This window comes from Monodelphis domestica, chromosome 1 (assembly GCF_027887165.1).
Source record: "Monodelphis domestica isolate mMonDom1 chromosome 1, mMonDom1.pri, whole genome shotgun sequence".
Lineage (NCBI taxonomy): Eukaryota > Metazoa > Chordata > Mammalia > Didelphimorphia > Didelphidae > Monodelphis > Monodelphis domestica.
Genome location: NC_077227.1, coordinates 275,151,051 through 275,171,384, shown reverse-complemented (window position 1 = coordinate 275,171,384; position 20,334 = coordinate 275,151,051). Strand labels below are relative to the sequence as shown.

The window sequence follows — 20,334 nt, the reverse complement described above, 5'->3', positions numbered from 1 at the left end:
GAGAAAAAGAATCCTAGTATGCTAAAGTCTATAGCAACACTTGTAAAAGAGAATTTTAAGAAAACAATAATAGCATTTGTTTTGCACTCTCAGGTTTGCTAAGCATTTTATTTGAGTTATAACATTCGATGAGCATTTTAGAGAGATTCCACAACTAGTCTAAGTCATACAGCTTGTAAGTGTATAGGGCAGGATTTGAATCCAGATCTTTCTTGATTTTAAGACCAGTGCTTTCTCCACTATAGTCAAAAAACTATATTAGTACAGCTGAGCTAAGAATTTAAATTGTCTATAGTATATGGAACTTGGGCTTTGGATCCTCATCAGATTTAAATTTTGCTCTAAGCAAACATTGGTTTGTTGTTGTTATTCAGTCTTTTCTGACTCTTCATGGCACTATTTGGGGTTTTCTTGGCAGAGACACTAGAGTAATTTGCCATTACCTTCTCCAGCTCATTATTGACATGAGGAAACTAAGGCAAACTGGGGTAAGCGACTTTCTCAGGGTCACACAGTTAGTAAGTGTCTGATGTCAGATTTGAACCAATGAATCTTCATGGCTCCCTACCCAGCACTCTCACCACCATGCCACCTAGTTGCCCAAGCAAACATTAGTGGCAGATCTTACATTTTGATCCCTTTTCTGGAGAGAGAAGGCTGAGAAATCCAGCTTTGGCTAACATGTAGAAAGGGATACAGTAAACAAAGAACAATTATGGGCATCCATAGCCCTAATGATGGAATATGGGATGTTCTCTGCCTGACAGCCTAGATTGGGAGTGGAAATGTAATGTTGCCCTGAGTAGACTATAAACTCCTTGAGGGTTGTGGCTATCTTGTTTTTGTCTTTGTAACCCCATCGCCCCAGCTGAGAGTCTGATCCCCATTAGGTATATCAATGAATATTCCTTCGACTGTCTAACGATAACAACCAGGTTTAGTCCCAGAGAACAGATGAGAAAATACTCCTTCTTCCTTCTTTGCAGAGGTGGGGTAACAACAAAACTCAGCTAATATTGGTTAATTTTCCTCTATTTTCTTTTCCCTACTTTCTTTTTTCTCTTATTATTATTTCTTACAAAGGATGGCTTATTGACTAGGGCAAAGGAGAAGGATAAATCTGCTGAAATGGAAATGATGTTAAAAACAAAAGATAACAGCAGAAAAATATTAAATAACTATTTTTGTCCAGTTGAATAGCTAAATTCACTAATTAGTTTATCCAAAGATCAAGAAATGACTGAACAAATTATGTTATATAAAATTTAATGGAATATCACTGTTCTATAATGAATAACAAATATGTAGAATTTAACAAACTATGGGAAAATATATAGTTCAGATGTCATCTTTCTAGCCCAAACCATTTATTTTACAGGTAAAGAAGCTGGGACCCAGAAAGGTTAAGTGATTTTGGGCAAGATCCCACCATATGTGGGATAAGGGTAGAAAGAAAGAAAGATAGCCATAACTCAAAATCAGAGCCTTTGACTCTAAAGCCAACATTTTGTAATGGCATCAGGAGATAAAATGATACCGAGTAAACAAAGCAGTACCAGAAGAATAACAAACACAATTACTACACCTACATTAATGAAGACAGCTTTAGCTGGGAACAAAGCTAAGATCAAAAACATAGCACCTCAGAGATATTCATAAAACACATATTCGTCATTTGTTTTAACAAACAGAAACCTACTAAAATGTAAGGATGTGCGATCAGTTGCAACTACTGCTGTTGTTAAACTTAAGAGTTTTTAATGATTATGCAACATGAAAGGTTCAACTAGGAGTACCCTGGGAGGACTAAATAAAATGTAATCAATAAAAATCCAGAAAGAATTGAGTTCTCCAAATTTAGAAATGAGCACCTAGATGGCACAGGGGACAGCTGGGCCTGGAGGCAGGAAGATCTGAGTTCAAATCTAGATAGTCTTTAAAATGAGCTGGAGAAGGAAATTGCAAACAACTCCAGTAACTTTGAGAGGAAAACCCCAAACGAGGTCACTGGAAACAAGTAAACAACAACAATGAAAATTTAGAAATAGAGCTGGACTTTGGATGGGTGACAAGCAGTTATTAAGAAATGTCGAGTACAGGAGCAGCAAGGTGGCTCAGTAAATAGAGCACCAGGCCTAGAGATGGGAAGTCCCAGGTTCAAATGTGACTTCAGACACTTCCTAGCTGTGTGACCCTGGGCAAGTCACTTAATGTCAGTTATCTATCCCTTAGCAATCTTCTGCCTTGGAACTGATACTTAGTCATACTTCTAAGACAGGAGGAGAAATGATGAGTACTGCAGTATTTGCATATTATCCCAATAATAATAATAATAATTATAATTATTTTTATAGTTGCCCCATCTAACCTTACAGAGTAGGAGATGTCTGTAATTTTATCATTGAGGAGAATCCTTCCACCAGCAGATCACAAAGCAACACCTTTTAGTGACTTAGTAGATAAGTCTTAGAGAGTTGTCTAAAACATACAGAAGTTAAGAACTTTGCAGAGGGTCCCATAGCTAATGAGCCTATGAAGGCAGAGTCTGAATCCAGTTCTTCTTTATTCCAGGTCCAATAGCTTGCTTCTTCCCTCGCAGAAAAGCATTTAAAATTTAATCTACCTGATCCTTCTTTCTTTTTTTAAGAAATCATCCCTTTCTCAGGCTTCACAGATCACATCCTACTTATGAGAGAAAAAGCAAAAGCAAATCCAACATGCTTTACTTCTGGTCTACCAGAAATCATTCCTGGCCCTGGGGAGATATTGAGTCTCAGTTTCCCCATCTGTAAAAGGAGAGGAGTTGATTGACTTAGATGGTCTAAAAGTCACTTGAGTTTTGAGTCTCAGTTTCCCCATCTGTAAAAGGAGAGTTGATTGCCTTAGATGGTCTCTGAGTCCCTTTCCAGCTCTATATCTATGATTTTATGATTCTATCTATAGGTGGGAGAATGCCCAGATGGGAATGCGATATCTTAGAGATAAACTAGCTAGCCCTAGACCTAGAGCCACATCCCTCACCATTGCTTTATAAATCTCAGCACAACAGTCTTCCTCCCCATGCAACAAAATTCCCCTACCCCACCCCCATGCTTACTTTCTAAGGGACCTCAACTAGAAAGACCCAACTGCCAAAGAAACTCATCCAACCAGTTCCCAAGTGGGTGGAGAACAGTATTCTCCTTAGCTCTGAAACCCAGCACAAAGGGACCAGACAGGATATAACTGAGGCCAGGGAGCAGTCATCAGACCCTAAAGTCCCAGGAAGAGGAGGAAGATGCAGAAGGATGGGGAGGAGCAGTTCAGGTGGCAGAAGTGCTCAAACAAGTAGAACTGATCACCCAGAAAGACTCGGCAATTAACCGAGGCCATCTGAGGTAGCTAAGTGGATGCTGCACATCCCATATTCCCAACCTGTTCTTCTCGCCCACCCAAGCCTGAAAGGAAGTGGTGGGCAACTATTTTACTCAAGTTGGCACCATTTGCTGCTTTATGAGTCAGAGGCAAGTCTGGCCCCCGGCCAGAGCTGAGATTAACCAGAAAATGAGAAGGGCTTCTCTCACCTGCTCTGTGAGGGCCCCCACAGCCCTTCAGAGTTAAAAATCAAACAAAACAAAACAACTGCCCTCCAGGGCTTCAGAGAAAAAAGAAGCTGTAGTAACAGGTGTGAGAGGGAGGTTGACTCTGCTTTATCCAGACTCTTCCAAAAGCCAGCAAAGCACCGGCCTTTGGAGACGGTCCATTCAAAGTGCCCAGTTTCTCACCTCAAAAGATCTGAGAACACAGCGGCCATATGCAATTGGCTCTGGGGAGCAACCACAGGTCAGTCAGGAGGAAACAAAGGAACAAAGACCCCTCTTGTCTTATCCCAACCCTGGAAGATGCTAAGAGAGGAAAGGGGAGTCTCCCTTTGCTACACTAGCATAGTATTAGCACCCTGTTTTCTTTTCCTCCTCAAAAAAAAAAAAAAGAATTTCAACTCTTCTCAGAGGTTGGATCTTCTGAAGTTTTGACCAGGAAAGAATATATAATAATAGTATCATATGGTTTTTTTTAAACCCTTACCTTCTGTCTTAGAATCAATACTATGTTTTGGTTCCAAGGCAGAAGAGTGGTAAGGGCTAGGCATGGGGGTCAAGTGACTTGCCCAGGGTCACACAGCTAGGAAGTGTCTGAGGCCAGATTTTAACCCAGGAACCTCCCATCTCTAGGCCTGGCTCTCAATCCACTGAACCACCCAGCTGCCCACTTTATAGTTCTTTAAAGTGCTATCCATGATATCTCATTGGTCTTCACAAAACCCTATGAGGTAGGTACTACTATTATCCTCATTTTACAGTTGGGAAAACTGAGGCACACAGTTTAATTAACTTATCCAGCTAGTAAGTATCTGAATTCTGATTTGAACTCTGGTCTTCCCAGCTCCAAGTCAGGCACTCTTACTGGATGTGCCACCCGGCTGCCTCTAGTACAAAGGGAATATCACAGAAGCTAGCTAGAGTTCAAGCCTGTGCCTTCAAGTTTTAACTCCATGAAGAACACAGAGAAGATAAAGTAGAAATGTATAAGTCTACGACTCTTAAAATAAAAGGCAAAACAGATGGGTAGGAAACAGAAATATGAAGGGGGGGAAAAGCAAAGGCTAGAGGGGAGATTTTTAACTAATTACTTAAGCAAATAGACAAAGAGAAATAATCAACAAGCATTTACTAAATATCTACTAGGGGCCAGGCACTGGGGATACTGATATAAGGAAGGAAACAATCCCCTACCTGCAAGATGCTTACATTCTAATGGGAAAACCAAGTAGAAATAGTATTGTTGTTCAGTTGTGTCCTACTCTATGTGATGCCAGTTGAGGTTTTCTTGGCAAAGATACTGGAGTAGGACACTAATAGGTAGATCAGTGGATTGAGAGCTAAGCCTAGAGCTGGAATGTCCTAAGTTCAAATCTGGCCTCAGACACTTCCCAATTGTGTGACCCTGTAAAAGTCACTTAACCCCCATTGTCTAGCCCTTACCACTCTTCTGCCTTGGAACCAATACACAGTACCAATTCTGAGATGGAAGGTAAGGGTTTTAAAAGAAAAAAAAAGATACTGGAGTGAATTCCCATTTCATTCTCTATATCATTTTATAGATGAGAAAACTGAGGCAAGCAGGGTTAAGTGACTTGCCCATGGTTACACAGCTAGCTCTGAGGATAGAATTGAACTCACAAAGAAGTCTTCCTGTCTCTACACTTGGTACTCTATCCATTATACCACCAGATGCCCTAAATAAAAATATACATACAAAGAAGCTAAATATATTGTAGTCTGAGAAGGGAGCACAAGCAGGGGAGTGTAAGGGTTCAAGGAGTGAAAGAGTATAAGTGTAAGTGGGCAATCAGGAAAGACTTCCCATAGGAGGGGTGATGTTTAAGCTGTGTCTTAAAGGAAAAGAGAAATCCTATAAGGCAGAGATGAATGGAGAATGTATTACAGACACTAGGGAGTATAAAAGCAGAGGCAGGGGACTTGCATGTGAGGATCAAAGAGAAGGCAAGTTTATTGGATTGCAGAGGGAGGGGAATCATTTTCAGGAAGGCTGGAAAGATAGGCTAGGACTGAGGACTTTAAAAACTAATTAGAGGAATTTTTACTTTCTCAGTGGCCATAGGGAGCCAATGGAGTCAACTGAGTAAGAGAGTAACAATACAAATATGCTTTGAAGGGAAATAAATCAATGTGGCAGCATTATGGAGGGATGGAGTGGGAAGAGACAAGGCAGGAGGCCATGAAAATAATCTAGCCAGAGGTGAGGAAGTTCTGAACTAAGGTGATAACAATATGAGTAGAGGGAAGGGAGAAGGGATCAGGGATGAGAGCTGTTATGCAAGTAGAAACAGCAAGATTTGGCAGCAGATGAGATGTGGATTGAGGGGGAGTTCAAAGTTGAATGTCGGTACCTTTGACAGGATGAGGCAAATTTGGAAAAGAGACGGCTTTGAAATAAGGGCAATGAATTTAGTTTTGGATATGTTGAGACTTTTGAGTTGTTCCTGGAAAATCCAATTTGAAATGTCCAATAAGCTACTGATGATGATCAGGAGAAAGTTGGGGCTGCATACATAGACCTGGGCATCATCTGCCAAGTGACAATAATCAAAGTCAGGGGAGCTAATGAGTTTGCTACAAGAGTATAGAGAGGGGGAAAAAAAGAGAATCTTGAAAAGAGAGGAAGAAACAGATAACGAAATAAATAAAAGAGAGAAAATAGCCATTTCAACAAAGTCAAAAAACTTGAGATAGAGTAGGCAAAATTTAGGTGAAGAGTGAGGACAGCATTTGGGAAAAAATTAGCATCAAAGTAAATGAACACAAAACTCATCAAAGGAGCTAAGGAGAGTAGGGCCCATATTCCAATGGTAGACACTCCAAAACCTCCCCTGGCTGGCTGAAACCCAGGGATATAAATAGACATCTGACCTCACATAAATATATAATAAAGTTTAATTGAGAAACTAAATACACAGTAATAATAGTAATATTAAATATGTAATGATTATGTACAAATATAAATGTTTATAATAAATATAAATATTTAGAGATAAAATAAAACACTAAAAAATAATAAACCAACATTAAATACAGTAGTGATGAAGTATATTATACATTATTATAAAGGAGCCCACCACCACCAAAAAAATAGCAGTAAGGAAGAAACGGGAATGGGTGCTACTAGTCTACTACATTCATAATTTTAAATGTGAACACATTAAACATATCTCAAAAAAGCCAGAGAGTGCCTCAACATCTGCAAGAAACATACCTAAAAATGAAAGGCATATATCTAAATTTCTAGTGAAGTTGCTAAGAAATAAGCCCGCAGAAGAGGAAGTTCCCATTCCTCCAGGGGGCTCCCATTTAAGAACCGAGAGTTTTTAATGTAGGAATGCTGGGAAGCAGCAGTCATATCCCAGGAGGTCCGGCACCTAAGCAGTTAACGAACGACTTCAAAAGAGCAGCAGACAGACACAAACAGCTCTGAAATTAAAGAACAACGCGGCCTTCTGCGGAACCTTTTCAATAAATGGCTCATTCAGAAACAGTTCCGCACATGGGGCATATTTTCTGCATTTCTCTCATTCCTGATTCCTGGGGGCTTTTTAAAGGAGGAAAGGAGGAGACTCCCCATCCCCACTCTGATGCTTCCCTGCAGGGCAGGGAACAGGTAGTGAGTGGCTCCAGGCTAGTAGGTGAGCTGAAAACACAGCTGTTTACATGCAAAAACCTCCAGCGATTAAACACGTGGGGAGCTAAATACCGGAAGTTAAATACCAAAGATACGCGAACAAAGCCAGATCATTCAATATCACAACAACACTCTATTTATACAGCACCTCCCTCATCCCGGGCTCCCAAGCCCTCAGTGAACATTAACCCATTACACCTCACAACAACCTTCGGGCTGGTCAGTCAGTCGGTCACGAAATATTTATTTACCTCTCCTATATGCCAGGAACTGGGCTGGGGATAGAAAGTAAGGGAAAAGACAGTCTCTGCTCTTAAAGAGCTCACAGTTTAACGGGAGTTTAACGGGGTTTAACGGGGTTTAACGGGGAGGGAACATGCAAGAAACTATGTACTGATTATATAAAGACAGGATAAATTTTAACCGATCAGCAGAGGTGGGGAGGCTAGGTGAGCAAGGTCTGGAGAGGTGGAGGTCCTGGGTTCAAACATGGCCTCGGGCATTTCCTAGCTGTGCCATTCTGGACTAGTAATCAGTCACTTAACCCCCATAGCCTAGCCCTGACTTCTCTTCTGCCTCGGAACCAATACTTGATATAGATTCTAAAACAAAAAGTAAGGGTTTGGCAGGGGACAGAAAGGGTTTGGGTAGGTGGGATTTTAATTAAAACTTGAAGGAATCCCAGAAAAGTAGGAGATGGAAATGAAGAGCATGTTCAGGGATAAGGGGCAACCCAGTTATCAACAGCCCCATTTTACAGAGAAGATACTTATCTGGTCTTAGCTTTCTGGAGACCAGATCCAAAGGCAGAATGAAATGAATACTTTCCTCCTATAACCACTCCTCATTTCCCCCTTCACATATGGAATATCTTCATTCCATGGGCCAAGAAGCATGGTATATTGTGACATAGTCAAGATATGACATATCTCCTATTTGACTTAGCTTGATATAAAGGCCTTAGTTAAAAGAGATCATCTTCAAAATAGTCACTGGGAATTCATAACAAAAAACATGAAAGTCTCCAGAATATGCTTATATACCTTAAAACGAGGTTAAGGGTGAAGCTGGAGAAATGGAAGGAAAGGGGAAGGTAAAAAAAAAAAACAACCAGGGACCCCAGGGGCAACTGAGTGGTTCAGTGGACTGAGAGCCATGTCTAAAGACAGGTGATCCTGGGTTCAAATTTAGCCTCAGACACTTCCTAGCTGTGTGACCCTGGGCGAGTCACTTAACTCCTATTACCTACACAGTATTAATTCCAAGACAGAAAGTAAGGGTTTAAAAAAAACAAAACAGAGACCTAGCAGGACTAAGTAGATTTAAAAGTCAAGAAGATCTGAATTGGAATCTTGATTGAGATGCTTATTAGCTGTGTGACCTTAAGTAAGTCAATTAAATTTTCTCAATCTGCAAAATAGAAAAAAATAATAAGGGTACCTACCTCAAAGGGTTGCTGTGAAGAGCCGATGAAATAATATATCGAGTGGTTCCGCCGACCTTAAAGAGATTACACAAATGTTAACAATTATTAATGATAGTAAATAGGATGTCTGTCTAGACATCTTGTTCTTCATCTGCTCAATATTCGTGTAGGTTACTTTAATCTGCACTTAGTGCTTTGTGTAAGTATTCATCTTGGGCCAAGTCACTGGACTTCTCTCAGATTCTACTTGTAAAACTCAGATTCATTTGTAAAATGAAGAAGACAAACTAGATGATCTTTAAGGTTCCTTCCAAGCTCTAGATCTCTGAAACAATGACTGTGTCACTGATCTTAAGTGGCTTTTGCGTATATCAGTTAGATTCCAAACTCCTCAAGAACAGAAAAGGTTATCCACTTCTTTGTGTTCCTCACTCCCCCAAACAACAGACAAGAAATAAATGTTCTCAGACTACAAGGACCCTGCTCCTCCCACGACGATGGACAAAAGCCCAAAGGAACCTGCCAGTACACAATGTAGACTTCTCCAATGTGCTGATACAGTTGGAGATAAAATCATCTGAAACTTAGGACCAAGAACTGTAAGAACCAAGATTCTTGCCTCCTTTCAGCTGTCAGGTCAGTCCCAACTTAAGCAACTGAATCAGAATAATTCAGCAGATCCTCCATACCATAGAGATACAAAGTGGGGTGCACACTCTCCAGGGATTATTCAAAAAGATCCACTGGGGTGTAGGGAAAAAACTATTGGAAGGGGAGCTAAGTGGCTCAGTGGATAGAGAGCCAGACCTAGAGACAGGGGGCCCTAGGTCCAAATCTGTCCTCAGACATTTCCTGGTTGTGTGATCCTTAACCCCACTTAACCCCTTACCACTCTTCTGCTTGCTTTGTAATTAATACTCTCTATCGATTTTCAGATGGAAAGTAAAGGTTTTTTAAAAATTCATAAAATTCTGTCTTAGGAACAACTTTATAAGACAGAAGGACAAAGGCTAGGCAAATAGGGATAAGCAACTTGTTCAAGGTCAACAAATCCTGGAAGTATTTGAGATTTAAACAAGGTCCTGCCAATTTCAGGCTTGGTATTCTATCTACTGAATCATCTAGCTGCTACTGTTTTTAATCTTACAAAAAGAAATCAAGCCTTAATAATATTTAATACACAGTCTGAGACTTGGTCCATCACTGGATCCATATGTTAGATAGTTGTGTATCTACATAAAGAGTCGTGTATATACATAGGATATCCTCAGAGAAAAGTTAAGAGTTCTAAAATATGGAAGGACAATGGGACCATGTATTCATTCACTTTATAATGACTTAATACAATTTTCGTGTGCCCAACAAATGCATTTCTGGGTTATATTATCTAGCCTTCAAAAATAGAATGTTTTTTTTTTTTAATTCCTATTAAGTATCTTATCCTGAAGATAGTAACAAATAATGGCAAAACAGTGGAATAAAAAGAAAGAGGAGCCGACATTACAGTTTCTACTATGGGCTCTTTACCAGTGGCATCTGAATTGAAACCAGAGACAATCCAAACAAACCCGATAAACAGTTGGCTAATTTTTTTTTTATTTCAAAGATTTGTAATACTTTTTTTTTTAAACCCTTACCTTCCCTCTTGGAATCAATACTGTGTATTGGTTCCAAGGCAGAAGAGTGGTAAGGGCTAGGCAATGAGAGTTAAGTGACTTGCCCAGGGTCACACAGCTGGGAAGTGTCTGAGGCCAGATTTGAACCTGGGACCTCCAGTCTCTAGGCAGGTGCAATACATTTTTATATGCAACTTGTACACAGATAAAATAAATACAAATTATATGCAAAGTTATACAAAGCAAATTAATGATGAACCTCTCTCTGGATGTTTATTATGCCTTAATTTGTTAGCTAATAAGTGTAATTTATAGCAAATCATTTAAAAACTAAGCTTCTGTTGCTGAAAACAATGTCTCCTACATAAACATCCATATCTATCTGCACATGTAAAACACTTGGAAAGGGAATTTTCTAACCTGTTTCTAATTATTGCAAACAAAGAGTTTCCACAGCTTTTGAACTCATTTGTTAAAAATATTTAAAATGCAATAGCTTCGATTTAATTTGCAAGAAAAAAATTAACTGACATCAAGGAAGACAGAACTTTACTTGACAAAAATTAAAAAAACAACTCTTGTATAAGTGGTAGATGAGATACAAAAATGAATGTCATGATACAGTAAGCACAGCTAACACTCCTTCCATTTGGATCTACATATCTATGAGTTTTTCAACCATGACAGTAAGTAAAACGAAATATTGAAATAAAGAGAACTTAAAATTTGAATTGCTATATCACAAACTTTAAGCAAGATTTTAAAAATAATGAAACATTCAACTACAGTCATTAATATTTTAGAGAAAACAAAGGGTTATATTACTAATTAATAGAATTAAAACTATAAAGGTATTTATTTCATCTTAATTATATCCTTTTTAATTTCCATTGTATATATTTTCTAACATATTGGTATAGTAGAATGTACCTGTAATTTACAAATAGATAAATATAAATATAGTGAGGGTAGATGCTAAAAAGTTGCTTTACTGAAAGGAATGTGAAATGTAAAAGATTTGGAGATCCTTGCTACATACCATACTTATTTGCAATGAGTCTTTCAAATCCTCATTTGCTTGGCCTCCTCCCTCTTTCATCTAACACAAGCCCTGAAAAGGAAGGGGCTGCGGATGTCAGCAGAGGCACTGAATTAAGTTAAAGTAAGAAATCCATGCTCCCATTGCTTGCAGGAGAAATGTCCCTTTGCCCTTTGGGGTGAGAGGAGGAACAAAAGGCTGGCCTTACATACATGAGTATGCCTAAGTGGTACTAGTCAGTCCCTTTCACAGGCTAAAATGCATAAGAAAAAAACACGACCTCATTTAAAAGGTGGTAGAATCTGTTCTATGGCACAGCTCTCTAGAATGGAGAGGGAAAAGAGATTCTGGGGGAAACTGATGAGGAAGAAAAAAGACAAAAGCTGACTTTTTTAAAAGTAAAAGTAAGTGAAGTCTGAAAGATTAGAATTGTGCCAATCTATCATCATTCATTTCCACAGGACACTATATCTATTTTAACACATACCAAAAGATAACTGAAAACACCATATCTTCAAATCCCAGAGTTATGGGATCCGCAGGACTATAGTACACAATCACTTCAATACTTGATCACCAAACAAGCTCTCACACTGGTTTGCTACTTGTTGGTCCTTTTCTGTACCCTACTACTTCCTCTCCCTTTGTACCAAGGCAAACTCTCCAGCAGCATTTGTACCCCAAACATCTCGAACTTTACATTTGATACAAAAAGATTGCTCTCTGAGATCCATTAAGTCACTTACCGAGATGTTTTCCCCAGACAGACATACTTGTAGAGCAGCCCATTCTGCCCAACTTTAGTGTCATAAGGCTTAGAGAAAATACAGTAGCGATCAGTCTGTGAATCCAACTGTCTCATTTCATGGAAGAAAAAAATTCAGTCATCCCAAGAAATGAGGGGATTTGCCCAAGGTCAATTAAATTCAACAAATATTTGTTAAACTCCCTAGCACTATATTACTTGCTACAGATAAGACTAAAAAAGGATACAATTTTTGCACTACCGGAGTTAATATTATAAGTTGGAGGGGTACAACATGTACACAGATAAAATAAATACAAACTATATGCAAAGTTATACAAAGTAATTTCAAGAGGAAGAGAATGCAACCTACAGGGAGGATCCGGAAAGATCCTTTGTGCTGGGAGGTGGGCATGAGTTGCATGCTTTGAGGAAAGCTTGGAATTCAAAAGAAGAAACTGAGGGTGAACCTAGGGATAGCAACATGTAAAACAAAGAAGCAAGATGAAAGGTGGAGTAAAGTGACAAGTAACAGGATGACTGGGACAGAAAAGCAAATGTGTGAAGGAAAATAGTATGGAATAAGTCTGGAAAAATAGGTGGAAGCCATATTACAAAGACCTTCAAGCACCAGGCTGAGGATTTTCTATTTTATCTTAGAGGTAATAGGGAGCTAGTAAAAATTTTTGAGTAGAGAAATGACATGGTCACCCAGATAGTAAATAAACAATAATCACAAAATCTCAGTCATTGGATTTTTTAGAGAGGGAGAGGTGCTTATAAAACATAACGTCATTGTCAGCAGGAAAGCAGATTTTGTAATTTAGAAAGGAACACACACACACATACAGGGGTTCTATCACATAATCATTACCTCCAGAAATAGAATGAGCAGATTGAGGGTGAGGTTGTCTCTGTTGAGTCCATAGTAGGAACTCTAAAAATACTTTGGCATTTATTGCTTGACTACTGAAGAGCCTCTGTCCCCTCTCTTTGCTACTAATGCAAGATCAGATGGGTGAAAAATGAAAGTCATTCCAAATGCCTGCCATTCTGCTCAACAGAAGTACCTACATGCTTTCTCCTATACCTGGGATTATATAGTTCAGGAGATGGAAAGGAAGAGAGAACTATCAACAGTCTCAGAAAATGAGAAGGTTCACTAGATGGCTTGTGACCTCCCAGCTAAGATTCTAGGAATCTTTCTCCATTTCTGACCAAGATTTTACCAGTAGCATGATGAAGAAGCAAGACAGACAGACAGACACACACACACACACACACAACATAGTGCCTGGCACACAGTAGGCACTTAATAAACTTTTATTGACTGACTCTCAGGCTCACACACAAAACCTCTTTGACCACAAGAGGGCCATAGAACTCTCAGTTTCAGCCAATTGCCATCAAGCTCATCAAGGGTAGAAGGCAATACTCTACTCACCTTCCTCATCCAATAAATCAATCACAGCTCACCACCCATAATAAAACATTACCAATATCTACAGCTGTATCTTGTCTCTCACCTGTGCTCAAAGCTTTATCCAGTCTCCCTCTGCCATAATCCCCTGAAATTACGACACCCAGGACTCTACTCTGTCACCAAAGGACCTTGTGTGCTCATAGTTTAGTGCCTGGAGATTTCTCATCGCACTTCCTCTCAAAAGTGTGATTAAATCTATCTTTACCCTCATCACTGAGCTCTCATTGAAGGGTTGGGGTGGAGCAGGAAAGAACCCTTTAACCAGATTAGCTTGTGAAGCAGTGGTTCAATAGAAAGAGGGGTTCTAAAGCCAACACTGCTCCCCTGGCATCCCCCTTTGCATAACAGACCTCAAACAGTAAGAAGTCTATCTCAAGGAAGAGAGATCAGACATATTATTAAAGGCATAGAGGACAGAACTAGGAGGCAATGGATGGAAATTGCCCAGAGAATAAGTTAGGTTTAATGTAAAGGGAAAAAACTTCTTAACAATGTATAGTACAAAAGTGGAAGTGAGGGAGAGTGGAAAAGGAAAATAGTAAATCCCCCATCCCTAGAGAGGTCTTCAAAAGGAGATGGGATGACCCATTGGCAAGGCTAGGACCTGCTCAGATGCTGGTTTGATTGGACTTCAGATCCCTACCAATTCTGATATTCTATGATTCTATGCCTCCTGACTTAGGAAAAGGGTTCTCAGGAAATTGTCCAAATATAACATTTATAAACATTAGGTTTGGAGGATTTGACCACTTCCTCTGAAGCTGACTATCTGAGGGAGGATCATTTACTGGTGTGTAGGGATAGGATGATGAAGGCTATTCTGATTGGCTTTGGAGGACCATAGGATAACAGAGTATATATAGATTTAGAACTGGAAAGGACCTCAGGAATCATTTTAGTACAAACCCTTCATTTTACAAATGACAAACTGAGACTCACAAAGGTAGGGCAAAGGCTCTTTGGTCTAAGCAAATTCAGCATTCTTTCCATTAGCCAGGGACAGTGCATCTCAGAAGTGGATAGAATGCAGTGTGATCCTATTTTGAGGTTTTCTTAGCAAAGTTACTAGAGCAGTTTGCCATTTTCTTCTCCAGCTCATTTTACAGATGAGAAAATGGAGACAGAGTTAAGTGATTTGCAGGGTCACACATCTAGGCAGTGTCTGAGGTCATATTTGAACTCAGAAAGATGAGTCTTCCTGACTCCAGGCAGAATACGCTATCTACTGTACTACTTCACAGCCTTGAGTCAGGAAGACCCGAGTTTAAATTTGACCTTACTATCTTTGTGACTCTGGGCAAGTCACTTAAAGTGGTTTGCCTCAGTTTCTTCATCTGTAAAATGAGCCAGAGAAGGAAATAGCAACAACTCCAGAATCTTTACTGAGAAAACACCAAATGGGTTGATGAAGGGTCAGATATAACTGAAACAACTGATCAACAATTCCACTAGCTAAGCAAAAGTTTCAAAGTTGAATGTACTCACAACATACCACTGCTTTTCACAATGTTATTCCCATCTCTGAGCCCATGTAATATCAAAACTCTCTATCCTAATCTCTAAAGTTCAAATTGCCCATCATTTCCATCAGTACACTCTTAACAACCCCACTTCCAACTTCCCCAAATTATTACCAATTTAGGGGCATAAAGTTCCTAGGAAATCATCCTCCCTTTCCCAACTTCTATCCCTTTTGCTATCTAGGCATACCTGCTGTGCCTACTAATGTGTTTTTCCCCTTCAAGAAGAATTATGGAATAGGCTTGGCCATTGTGCTATCTCCCCAGCTGCAAGACTGAGTGGGGGAGGGAGAGCCACAGATGAACATCTGATTCATCACTGTTCATAGGATTAAGGGGAATTCCTCAGCAAAGAAAGAGGAGCCCTGGAGAGGGATCTCTGGCTATCAGAGGTCAGAAGTTAGATACCTGTGATCTTCTGCTTTGTTTTGGACCACATGGGTCCCAGTATAAAGATCCATGACAGCAATGGGAAATCCTCATCCATTTGCTAGGACTTCCCTTGTGTTTGAGGGCCCACTGAACTTTTTCTCCAGCTCCAGATTTAAAACATATCTACCTAGAAAGGATGAGAAGCTGTTACACCTTTCTAGATCTGAAATCGAGTTAAACTCAAGCCAGATTCCTTTCTCTAAACAATGACATCCTGCCCCTACAGAATTTGAGTGCAGAGAAGTGTCCCAACCCCTCTTAATTTTGGTATCTTCCCTCTGTTAATTACTTCCTATTTAATCTGTCTATAGCATGTTTGTATATATTTGTTTGTTGTTTCCCCCCATTAGATGGTGAGTTCCTGAAGGGCAGAAATTGTCTTTCCCCTCTTTTTGTATCCCCAGAAATTAACACACTACTTGGCACAGGGTAAGCACTTAATTAATATGGAGAAACTGAGGACCTGCTTGTTCATCAAAGTCATTCAGGATTGTGCTTCTAGGCATGGAAATCACAGGACTTAAAGCTGGGAAGGACTTTTGAGGCCATCTGGTCCAACCCAGCACCTTCTCACTTTATATTTAAGGAAACTAAGGCCCAAAGTAGAAGACTGGGATTTGAGCAGAGGATTTCCTCTTGCAAATATGGTACTCTCTCTGCTATACTATAAAACCCATAAATGACTAAAATGAAATCACTAGCTTCCCCTGCCTGTCATCTAGAGGCGCTAAAGAATCAAATGCATTAATGTGTTAGCAAGAAATGGAAACTGACGAAGTCTGAGCAGCACCACTTGTTCTGCTGAAGGGCAAAGGAGTAGAGAGGAGAGAAAAGAAGGCAGAGTCTTGGACCAAACAGCAAAGTAGAAGAAAGACTAAAGAAAGAGGAATTCTCAGAGGAGAGGGCTAAGGGTGAAAGGGTGGGCCTCAGGGGTGGAGATGTTAAGAATAAGTTAATGGTTCAACCCAGACTTTTAGGGGATCAATTTGAGATCATTCCACTAACAGTGGTTTCTAGCAGCTCTTTTTCCAGTTGCCTAGGCCCCTGGCTGAGGGCTCCTAGAGGGAAAGGAAGAATTGTCTGGGCCTGTAGTAATGAAACAAAGGCATCTGGGGAAGCAGCAAACCAGAGAAAAGTACAGAGCAGGGGGTCTGAAAAGGGGGAAAGCCAAAAAAGCTAAAGGAAGACTGAACTGCATCCTGAATTCTAGGAATATCCAAACAGAGAAGCAATACAGATCCACTATTAAACTCTCCCATACCTGCACTAGTCCTGGCAGTATCCCACTGTCTGTAGCATAGACACTACTGTGTGCTGGAAGAGGATTATCTATAATTCTGGGGTGCTCCTTCCCTTTTCCATTCCATCCCCCTACTCACTTCAGGTTATCATCATTGAGCCCAGGGTCTTTGGTCTCCTGCTATGTAAACAAACTGACTTGGATGAAATCCCTGAATATGGTAAGTCAAATATTTACCCTGAAACTAGGACCCTGGAGAATGTTAGCATGCCAAGGGGTGTAAAAGGCTGGGATTGGCTCCTGGTGTCATCTCTCAGTGACTACTCAGGAGAAGTTCAACCAAGAAAGAATTAAGGGGGCCCTTTCACAGATTGCAGAAGGGGCAAGAAGAAGGTCAGGGGGTGAGGAGGAAGCAGATGGTGATTTTTTCTGACATCCTAAAGGATGGCCCAAATTTCAGACAAGCTGCAGCCTCTGAGCTAGTCATCCTTGGGATCCTCAATTTTCCCCACATTGAATTCACTCCAGAAACAAGGGTGTGTAATTTCACCACAGAAAGGGGAACTGAGGGAAGGCTCCATCAGGCCACCAACTTTTCAGACAAGGAGTGACAAGTATGCTGATGCAGCACATGTCACACTTCATCCCAAACATTTAAGGCCATGGGAAACTCTGGTGCCAAAATTCTAATGAAGCTGAGAAGCTAGCCAGGCAGGAACCACAACCCATCTGAGGACAGAGGCTTCTTTTGACCAGTTCTCTTTGATCCCAGTTGGCTTGGTATCCCACTGGGAACAATTAGGGTGGAATCACTCCCTCATAATTCCACTTCAGTGGTAGCCACCTTGCATAGCAAAGGACCAGAGAAGAGAAAAAAGGACCTAAATCCAGTCTAGATGAGATCCCCCTTCTCTTTCTGTGGCTTGTCATTATTCTCACTGCTTATTATTTCTTGAGCAACAGCAAAGTGCTTGGTGCTGCAAAGTACATGCAAAGACACAGCTCCCAGCCCCCAGGGCTCACTATCCCTGTTATACAGGGCCTAAAGATGCACCCAAAGTGGGGAATGAATACAATCTACTAATACTTTAAGGAGAAAACTTCTCAACCTCAGCTACTGCCTTCTCACAATTTCATCCCCCTGTTTTCCAAAACATTTCCTCATCACCTCCTTCTCCCATCTCTACCTTCCCACCATGAAGTTCCCAGCTCCAAATAATCACTCTTTTATCTTAGTTCTCATCTACTCATGCCCATCTCTGCTAAACATTATTGGGGAGAAGGGAGGAAAGTAAAGGACCAAAAAGTGAGGGAAGTCTTGAAGGCGCAGTGCCCCAAGAGAGACAAATAAAACCACAACTATTCCAAAGTCGATGTGTGACACGGGGGAAAAAACATAATTTTATTTCTCTTTACCATCATTTTGTCCTTTACAGGGCAGTAAGGAGGACCTCGGGGCATTTGGAGGCACGATCCCATTTGGAATGGCCCGGAGCTTCAGTTGTAAATTCCTCCTCATTCTCTACAACTCTTCCCCTCCAAATGCTCCAATTTAAGGTTTCCCTGAACTATAGCTGGAACTCCATTAGCCTAAAATTCAGGCCTCTGACACCGAATTAAACGAGTCCCTATAACAATAAGGTCCCAGAAGCCCCTCATTAAAGGCTGGAGAAGAAACTTTAGGGGTCAGCCAGAGTCTAGAAGAGCACAGGCCCATCTTCCCAGGATTGCTTGGAAATGAAAATCCATGGTTAGAAAGACTCACCTTCCCTAGTGGATTTCAATGGGCAGAGACGCAAGGCACAAACCCTGAATGGAGAGGGAGCAGTCCGGGTGGTTCAACTTAGCGGGCTGGTAGGGGGCGGGGGGAGGGGGAGGAGGGACCTGCATCTCCGGCCTGCCCGCGCGCTTCCCGGGGTTCAAATTCAATGTCCTTTACATGCCACAGGGTGTTCTCTCCCTCTATTTCCGGGGTAGGGGCAAAGGGCCAGAAAATGTCTCCCAGTTAAAATGTTTTTATAATCCAAGCCGCGTGATCACTAAGTCTCCCTGCAATGAGACCGAGCAGTGTCTTGCCCCTTTTGTCGCTCTCCCAGCTGCTCAGGTGGTAGGGACCGAATTGTCGCAGTGAGCGTGCCGGGTTTGGGTCGGGGCGGAGGGGTGGAGATTCTTCCTATCAAGCTGAAGCTGTCCAAACTAGAGAGCTCCTAACTTCCCCTAAACCGAAAGGCAGAGGGAAGAAAAGACGAGAGAAGGAAGAGAAAGCACTCACCAGTTGACCGCGCGCCCTGCCGTGTCCTGATTTAGCCGAGTCCAGTTGCCTACAAAGTGTGAAGGCAAGCTGGGAGACTCCAGGCGATAGGGGCTGTTCCATGTGCCCGAAAGATCTTGAGGACAGTTTGAAATACGCTTACGAAAGTAGCTGGACCGTGGCCGGTCCACTCCCCCCGCCCACTCCAACCATCCCCCCTCCCCCCTTGGCAGGGACAGGACGGGCTGGAGGCGAGCGGCCAAATCTCGAAGAGAAAGATCCCTGGGGAGACCCCCTGGTCACAGCTTCCCAGGGCCTGGCAGGAAGTCAGTGCAGAACTGAGCCAGGAGCAACAGCCAGGGAGGAGAGAGATGGGCGGATCAGGAATTTTTCCAGTGGGTGGAGACTGCTTTGCTGCTGGAATTCAGCTATTGGAGGCTAGAGTGCCACACAGCTGGGGCCAGGGGAAACTTCGCCGGGCTTGGGAGTGTAGCTGCAGGGGAAATTCTGTGTCTGGCTGTGGTTAAGGCTATGCTTGGGGCTCCCTGCTAATGATTAACACAGGGAGGAAAAGCGAAGAAATACACAGCAGCAGACACAGAAACTGCAAAGGTTTGGTCAGTTTTTGTACTCCCAGTACAATCTGACACATCTCAGGAAAGACTGCAGAGCAGGACCTGAAGATACATAGCGTATGCTACAGACCCTGCTCCTGAGGTCTTAAGAGTAGCTCAAAAAATTGAGATTTCCCTGCCCCTCCTCCAAATTGCCCCGTATTTATTTTTGCATATGTTTATTTTTTACTCAACATTTCTTCCCCCATAGAATATTAGCTCCTTGAGGCCAGGGACTGTTACTATGTTTAAGTCCTTGGATATCCAGCATCTCTCTGTGTGTGGCCAGCACACAATAGATGCTTAATAAATGCTTTTTTTTTTTTTTAGGTCTTTCTGTGAGAATCAGCAGTCAAAACTAGTCTTAGGATAGCCAGGTAATTCAGTGCGCTCAGAGCCAGGGCCAGAGTAGGGAAGTCCTGGGTTCAAATGTGCCCTCAGACACTTACTAGTTATAGGTCCCTGGACAAATCACTTCACCCCCACTGCCTAGCTCAGTGATGACCAACCTTTTAGAGCCAGAGTGCTGGCCCCTCCCCCTTACCAAGTGCTCAGCATGCCCTCCACTCCCCTTTACACCACACAGGGGAGGGAGGAAGCACTCCCATTGGGCTGCTGGGGAGGGGGTGTGTGGAAAAAAATGTCATCACGCATGATGGAGGAGGGGAAGGGAGCAGCTCACCACCACTTCCCAGTCCTTCAATAAATTACATGGGCAGGGAGGGCCACCAA

The 20,334-nt window shown here is 41.5% G+C and overlaps 1 protein-coding gene across 17 annotated transcripts in view; it reads right to left on the bottom strand.

Annotated features, from left to right (window-relative positions):
• The window catches only part of PLEKHG3 (pleckstrin homology and RhoGEF domain containing G3), a 95,310-nt gene that overhangs the window by 42,637 nt on the left and 32,339 nt on the right, over positions 1-20,334 (bottom strand). For 6 of the 17 annotated variants that reach the window (XM_007473031.3, XM_016427787.2, XM_007473032.3 and 3 more), the window contains exons 1-3: positions 19,010-19,342; positions 15,474-15,624; positions 8,681-8,736 (exon numbers count right to left, since the gene is read on the bottom strand). In XM_007473031.3, coding sequence (XP_007473093.1) covers positions 8,681-8,736; positions 15,474-15,552 — 135 coding nt within the window. In that variant the 5' untranslated portion in view covers positions 15,553-15,624; positions 19,010-19,342. Of the gene's footprint in view, positions 1-8,680; positions 8,737-15,473; positions 15,625-18,502; positions 18,598-19,009; positions 19,346-20,334 lie in introns of those variants that run through there. The other 11 variants (XM_007473021.3, XM_007473025.3, XM_007473023.3 and 8 more) reach the window with 5 other exon arrangements.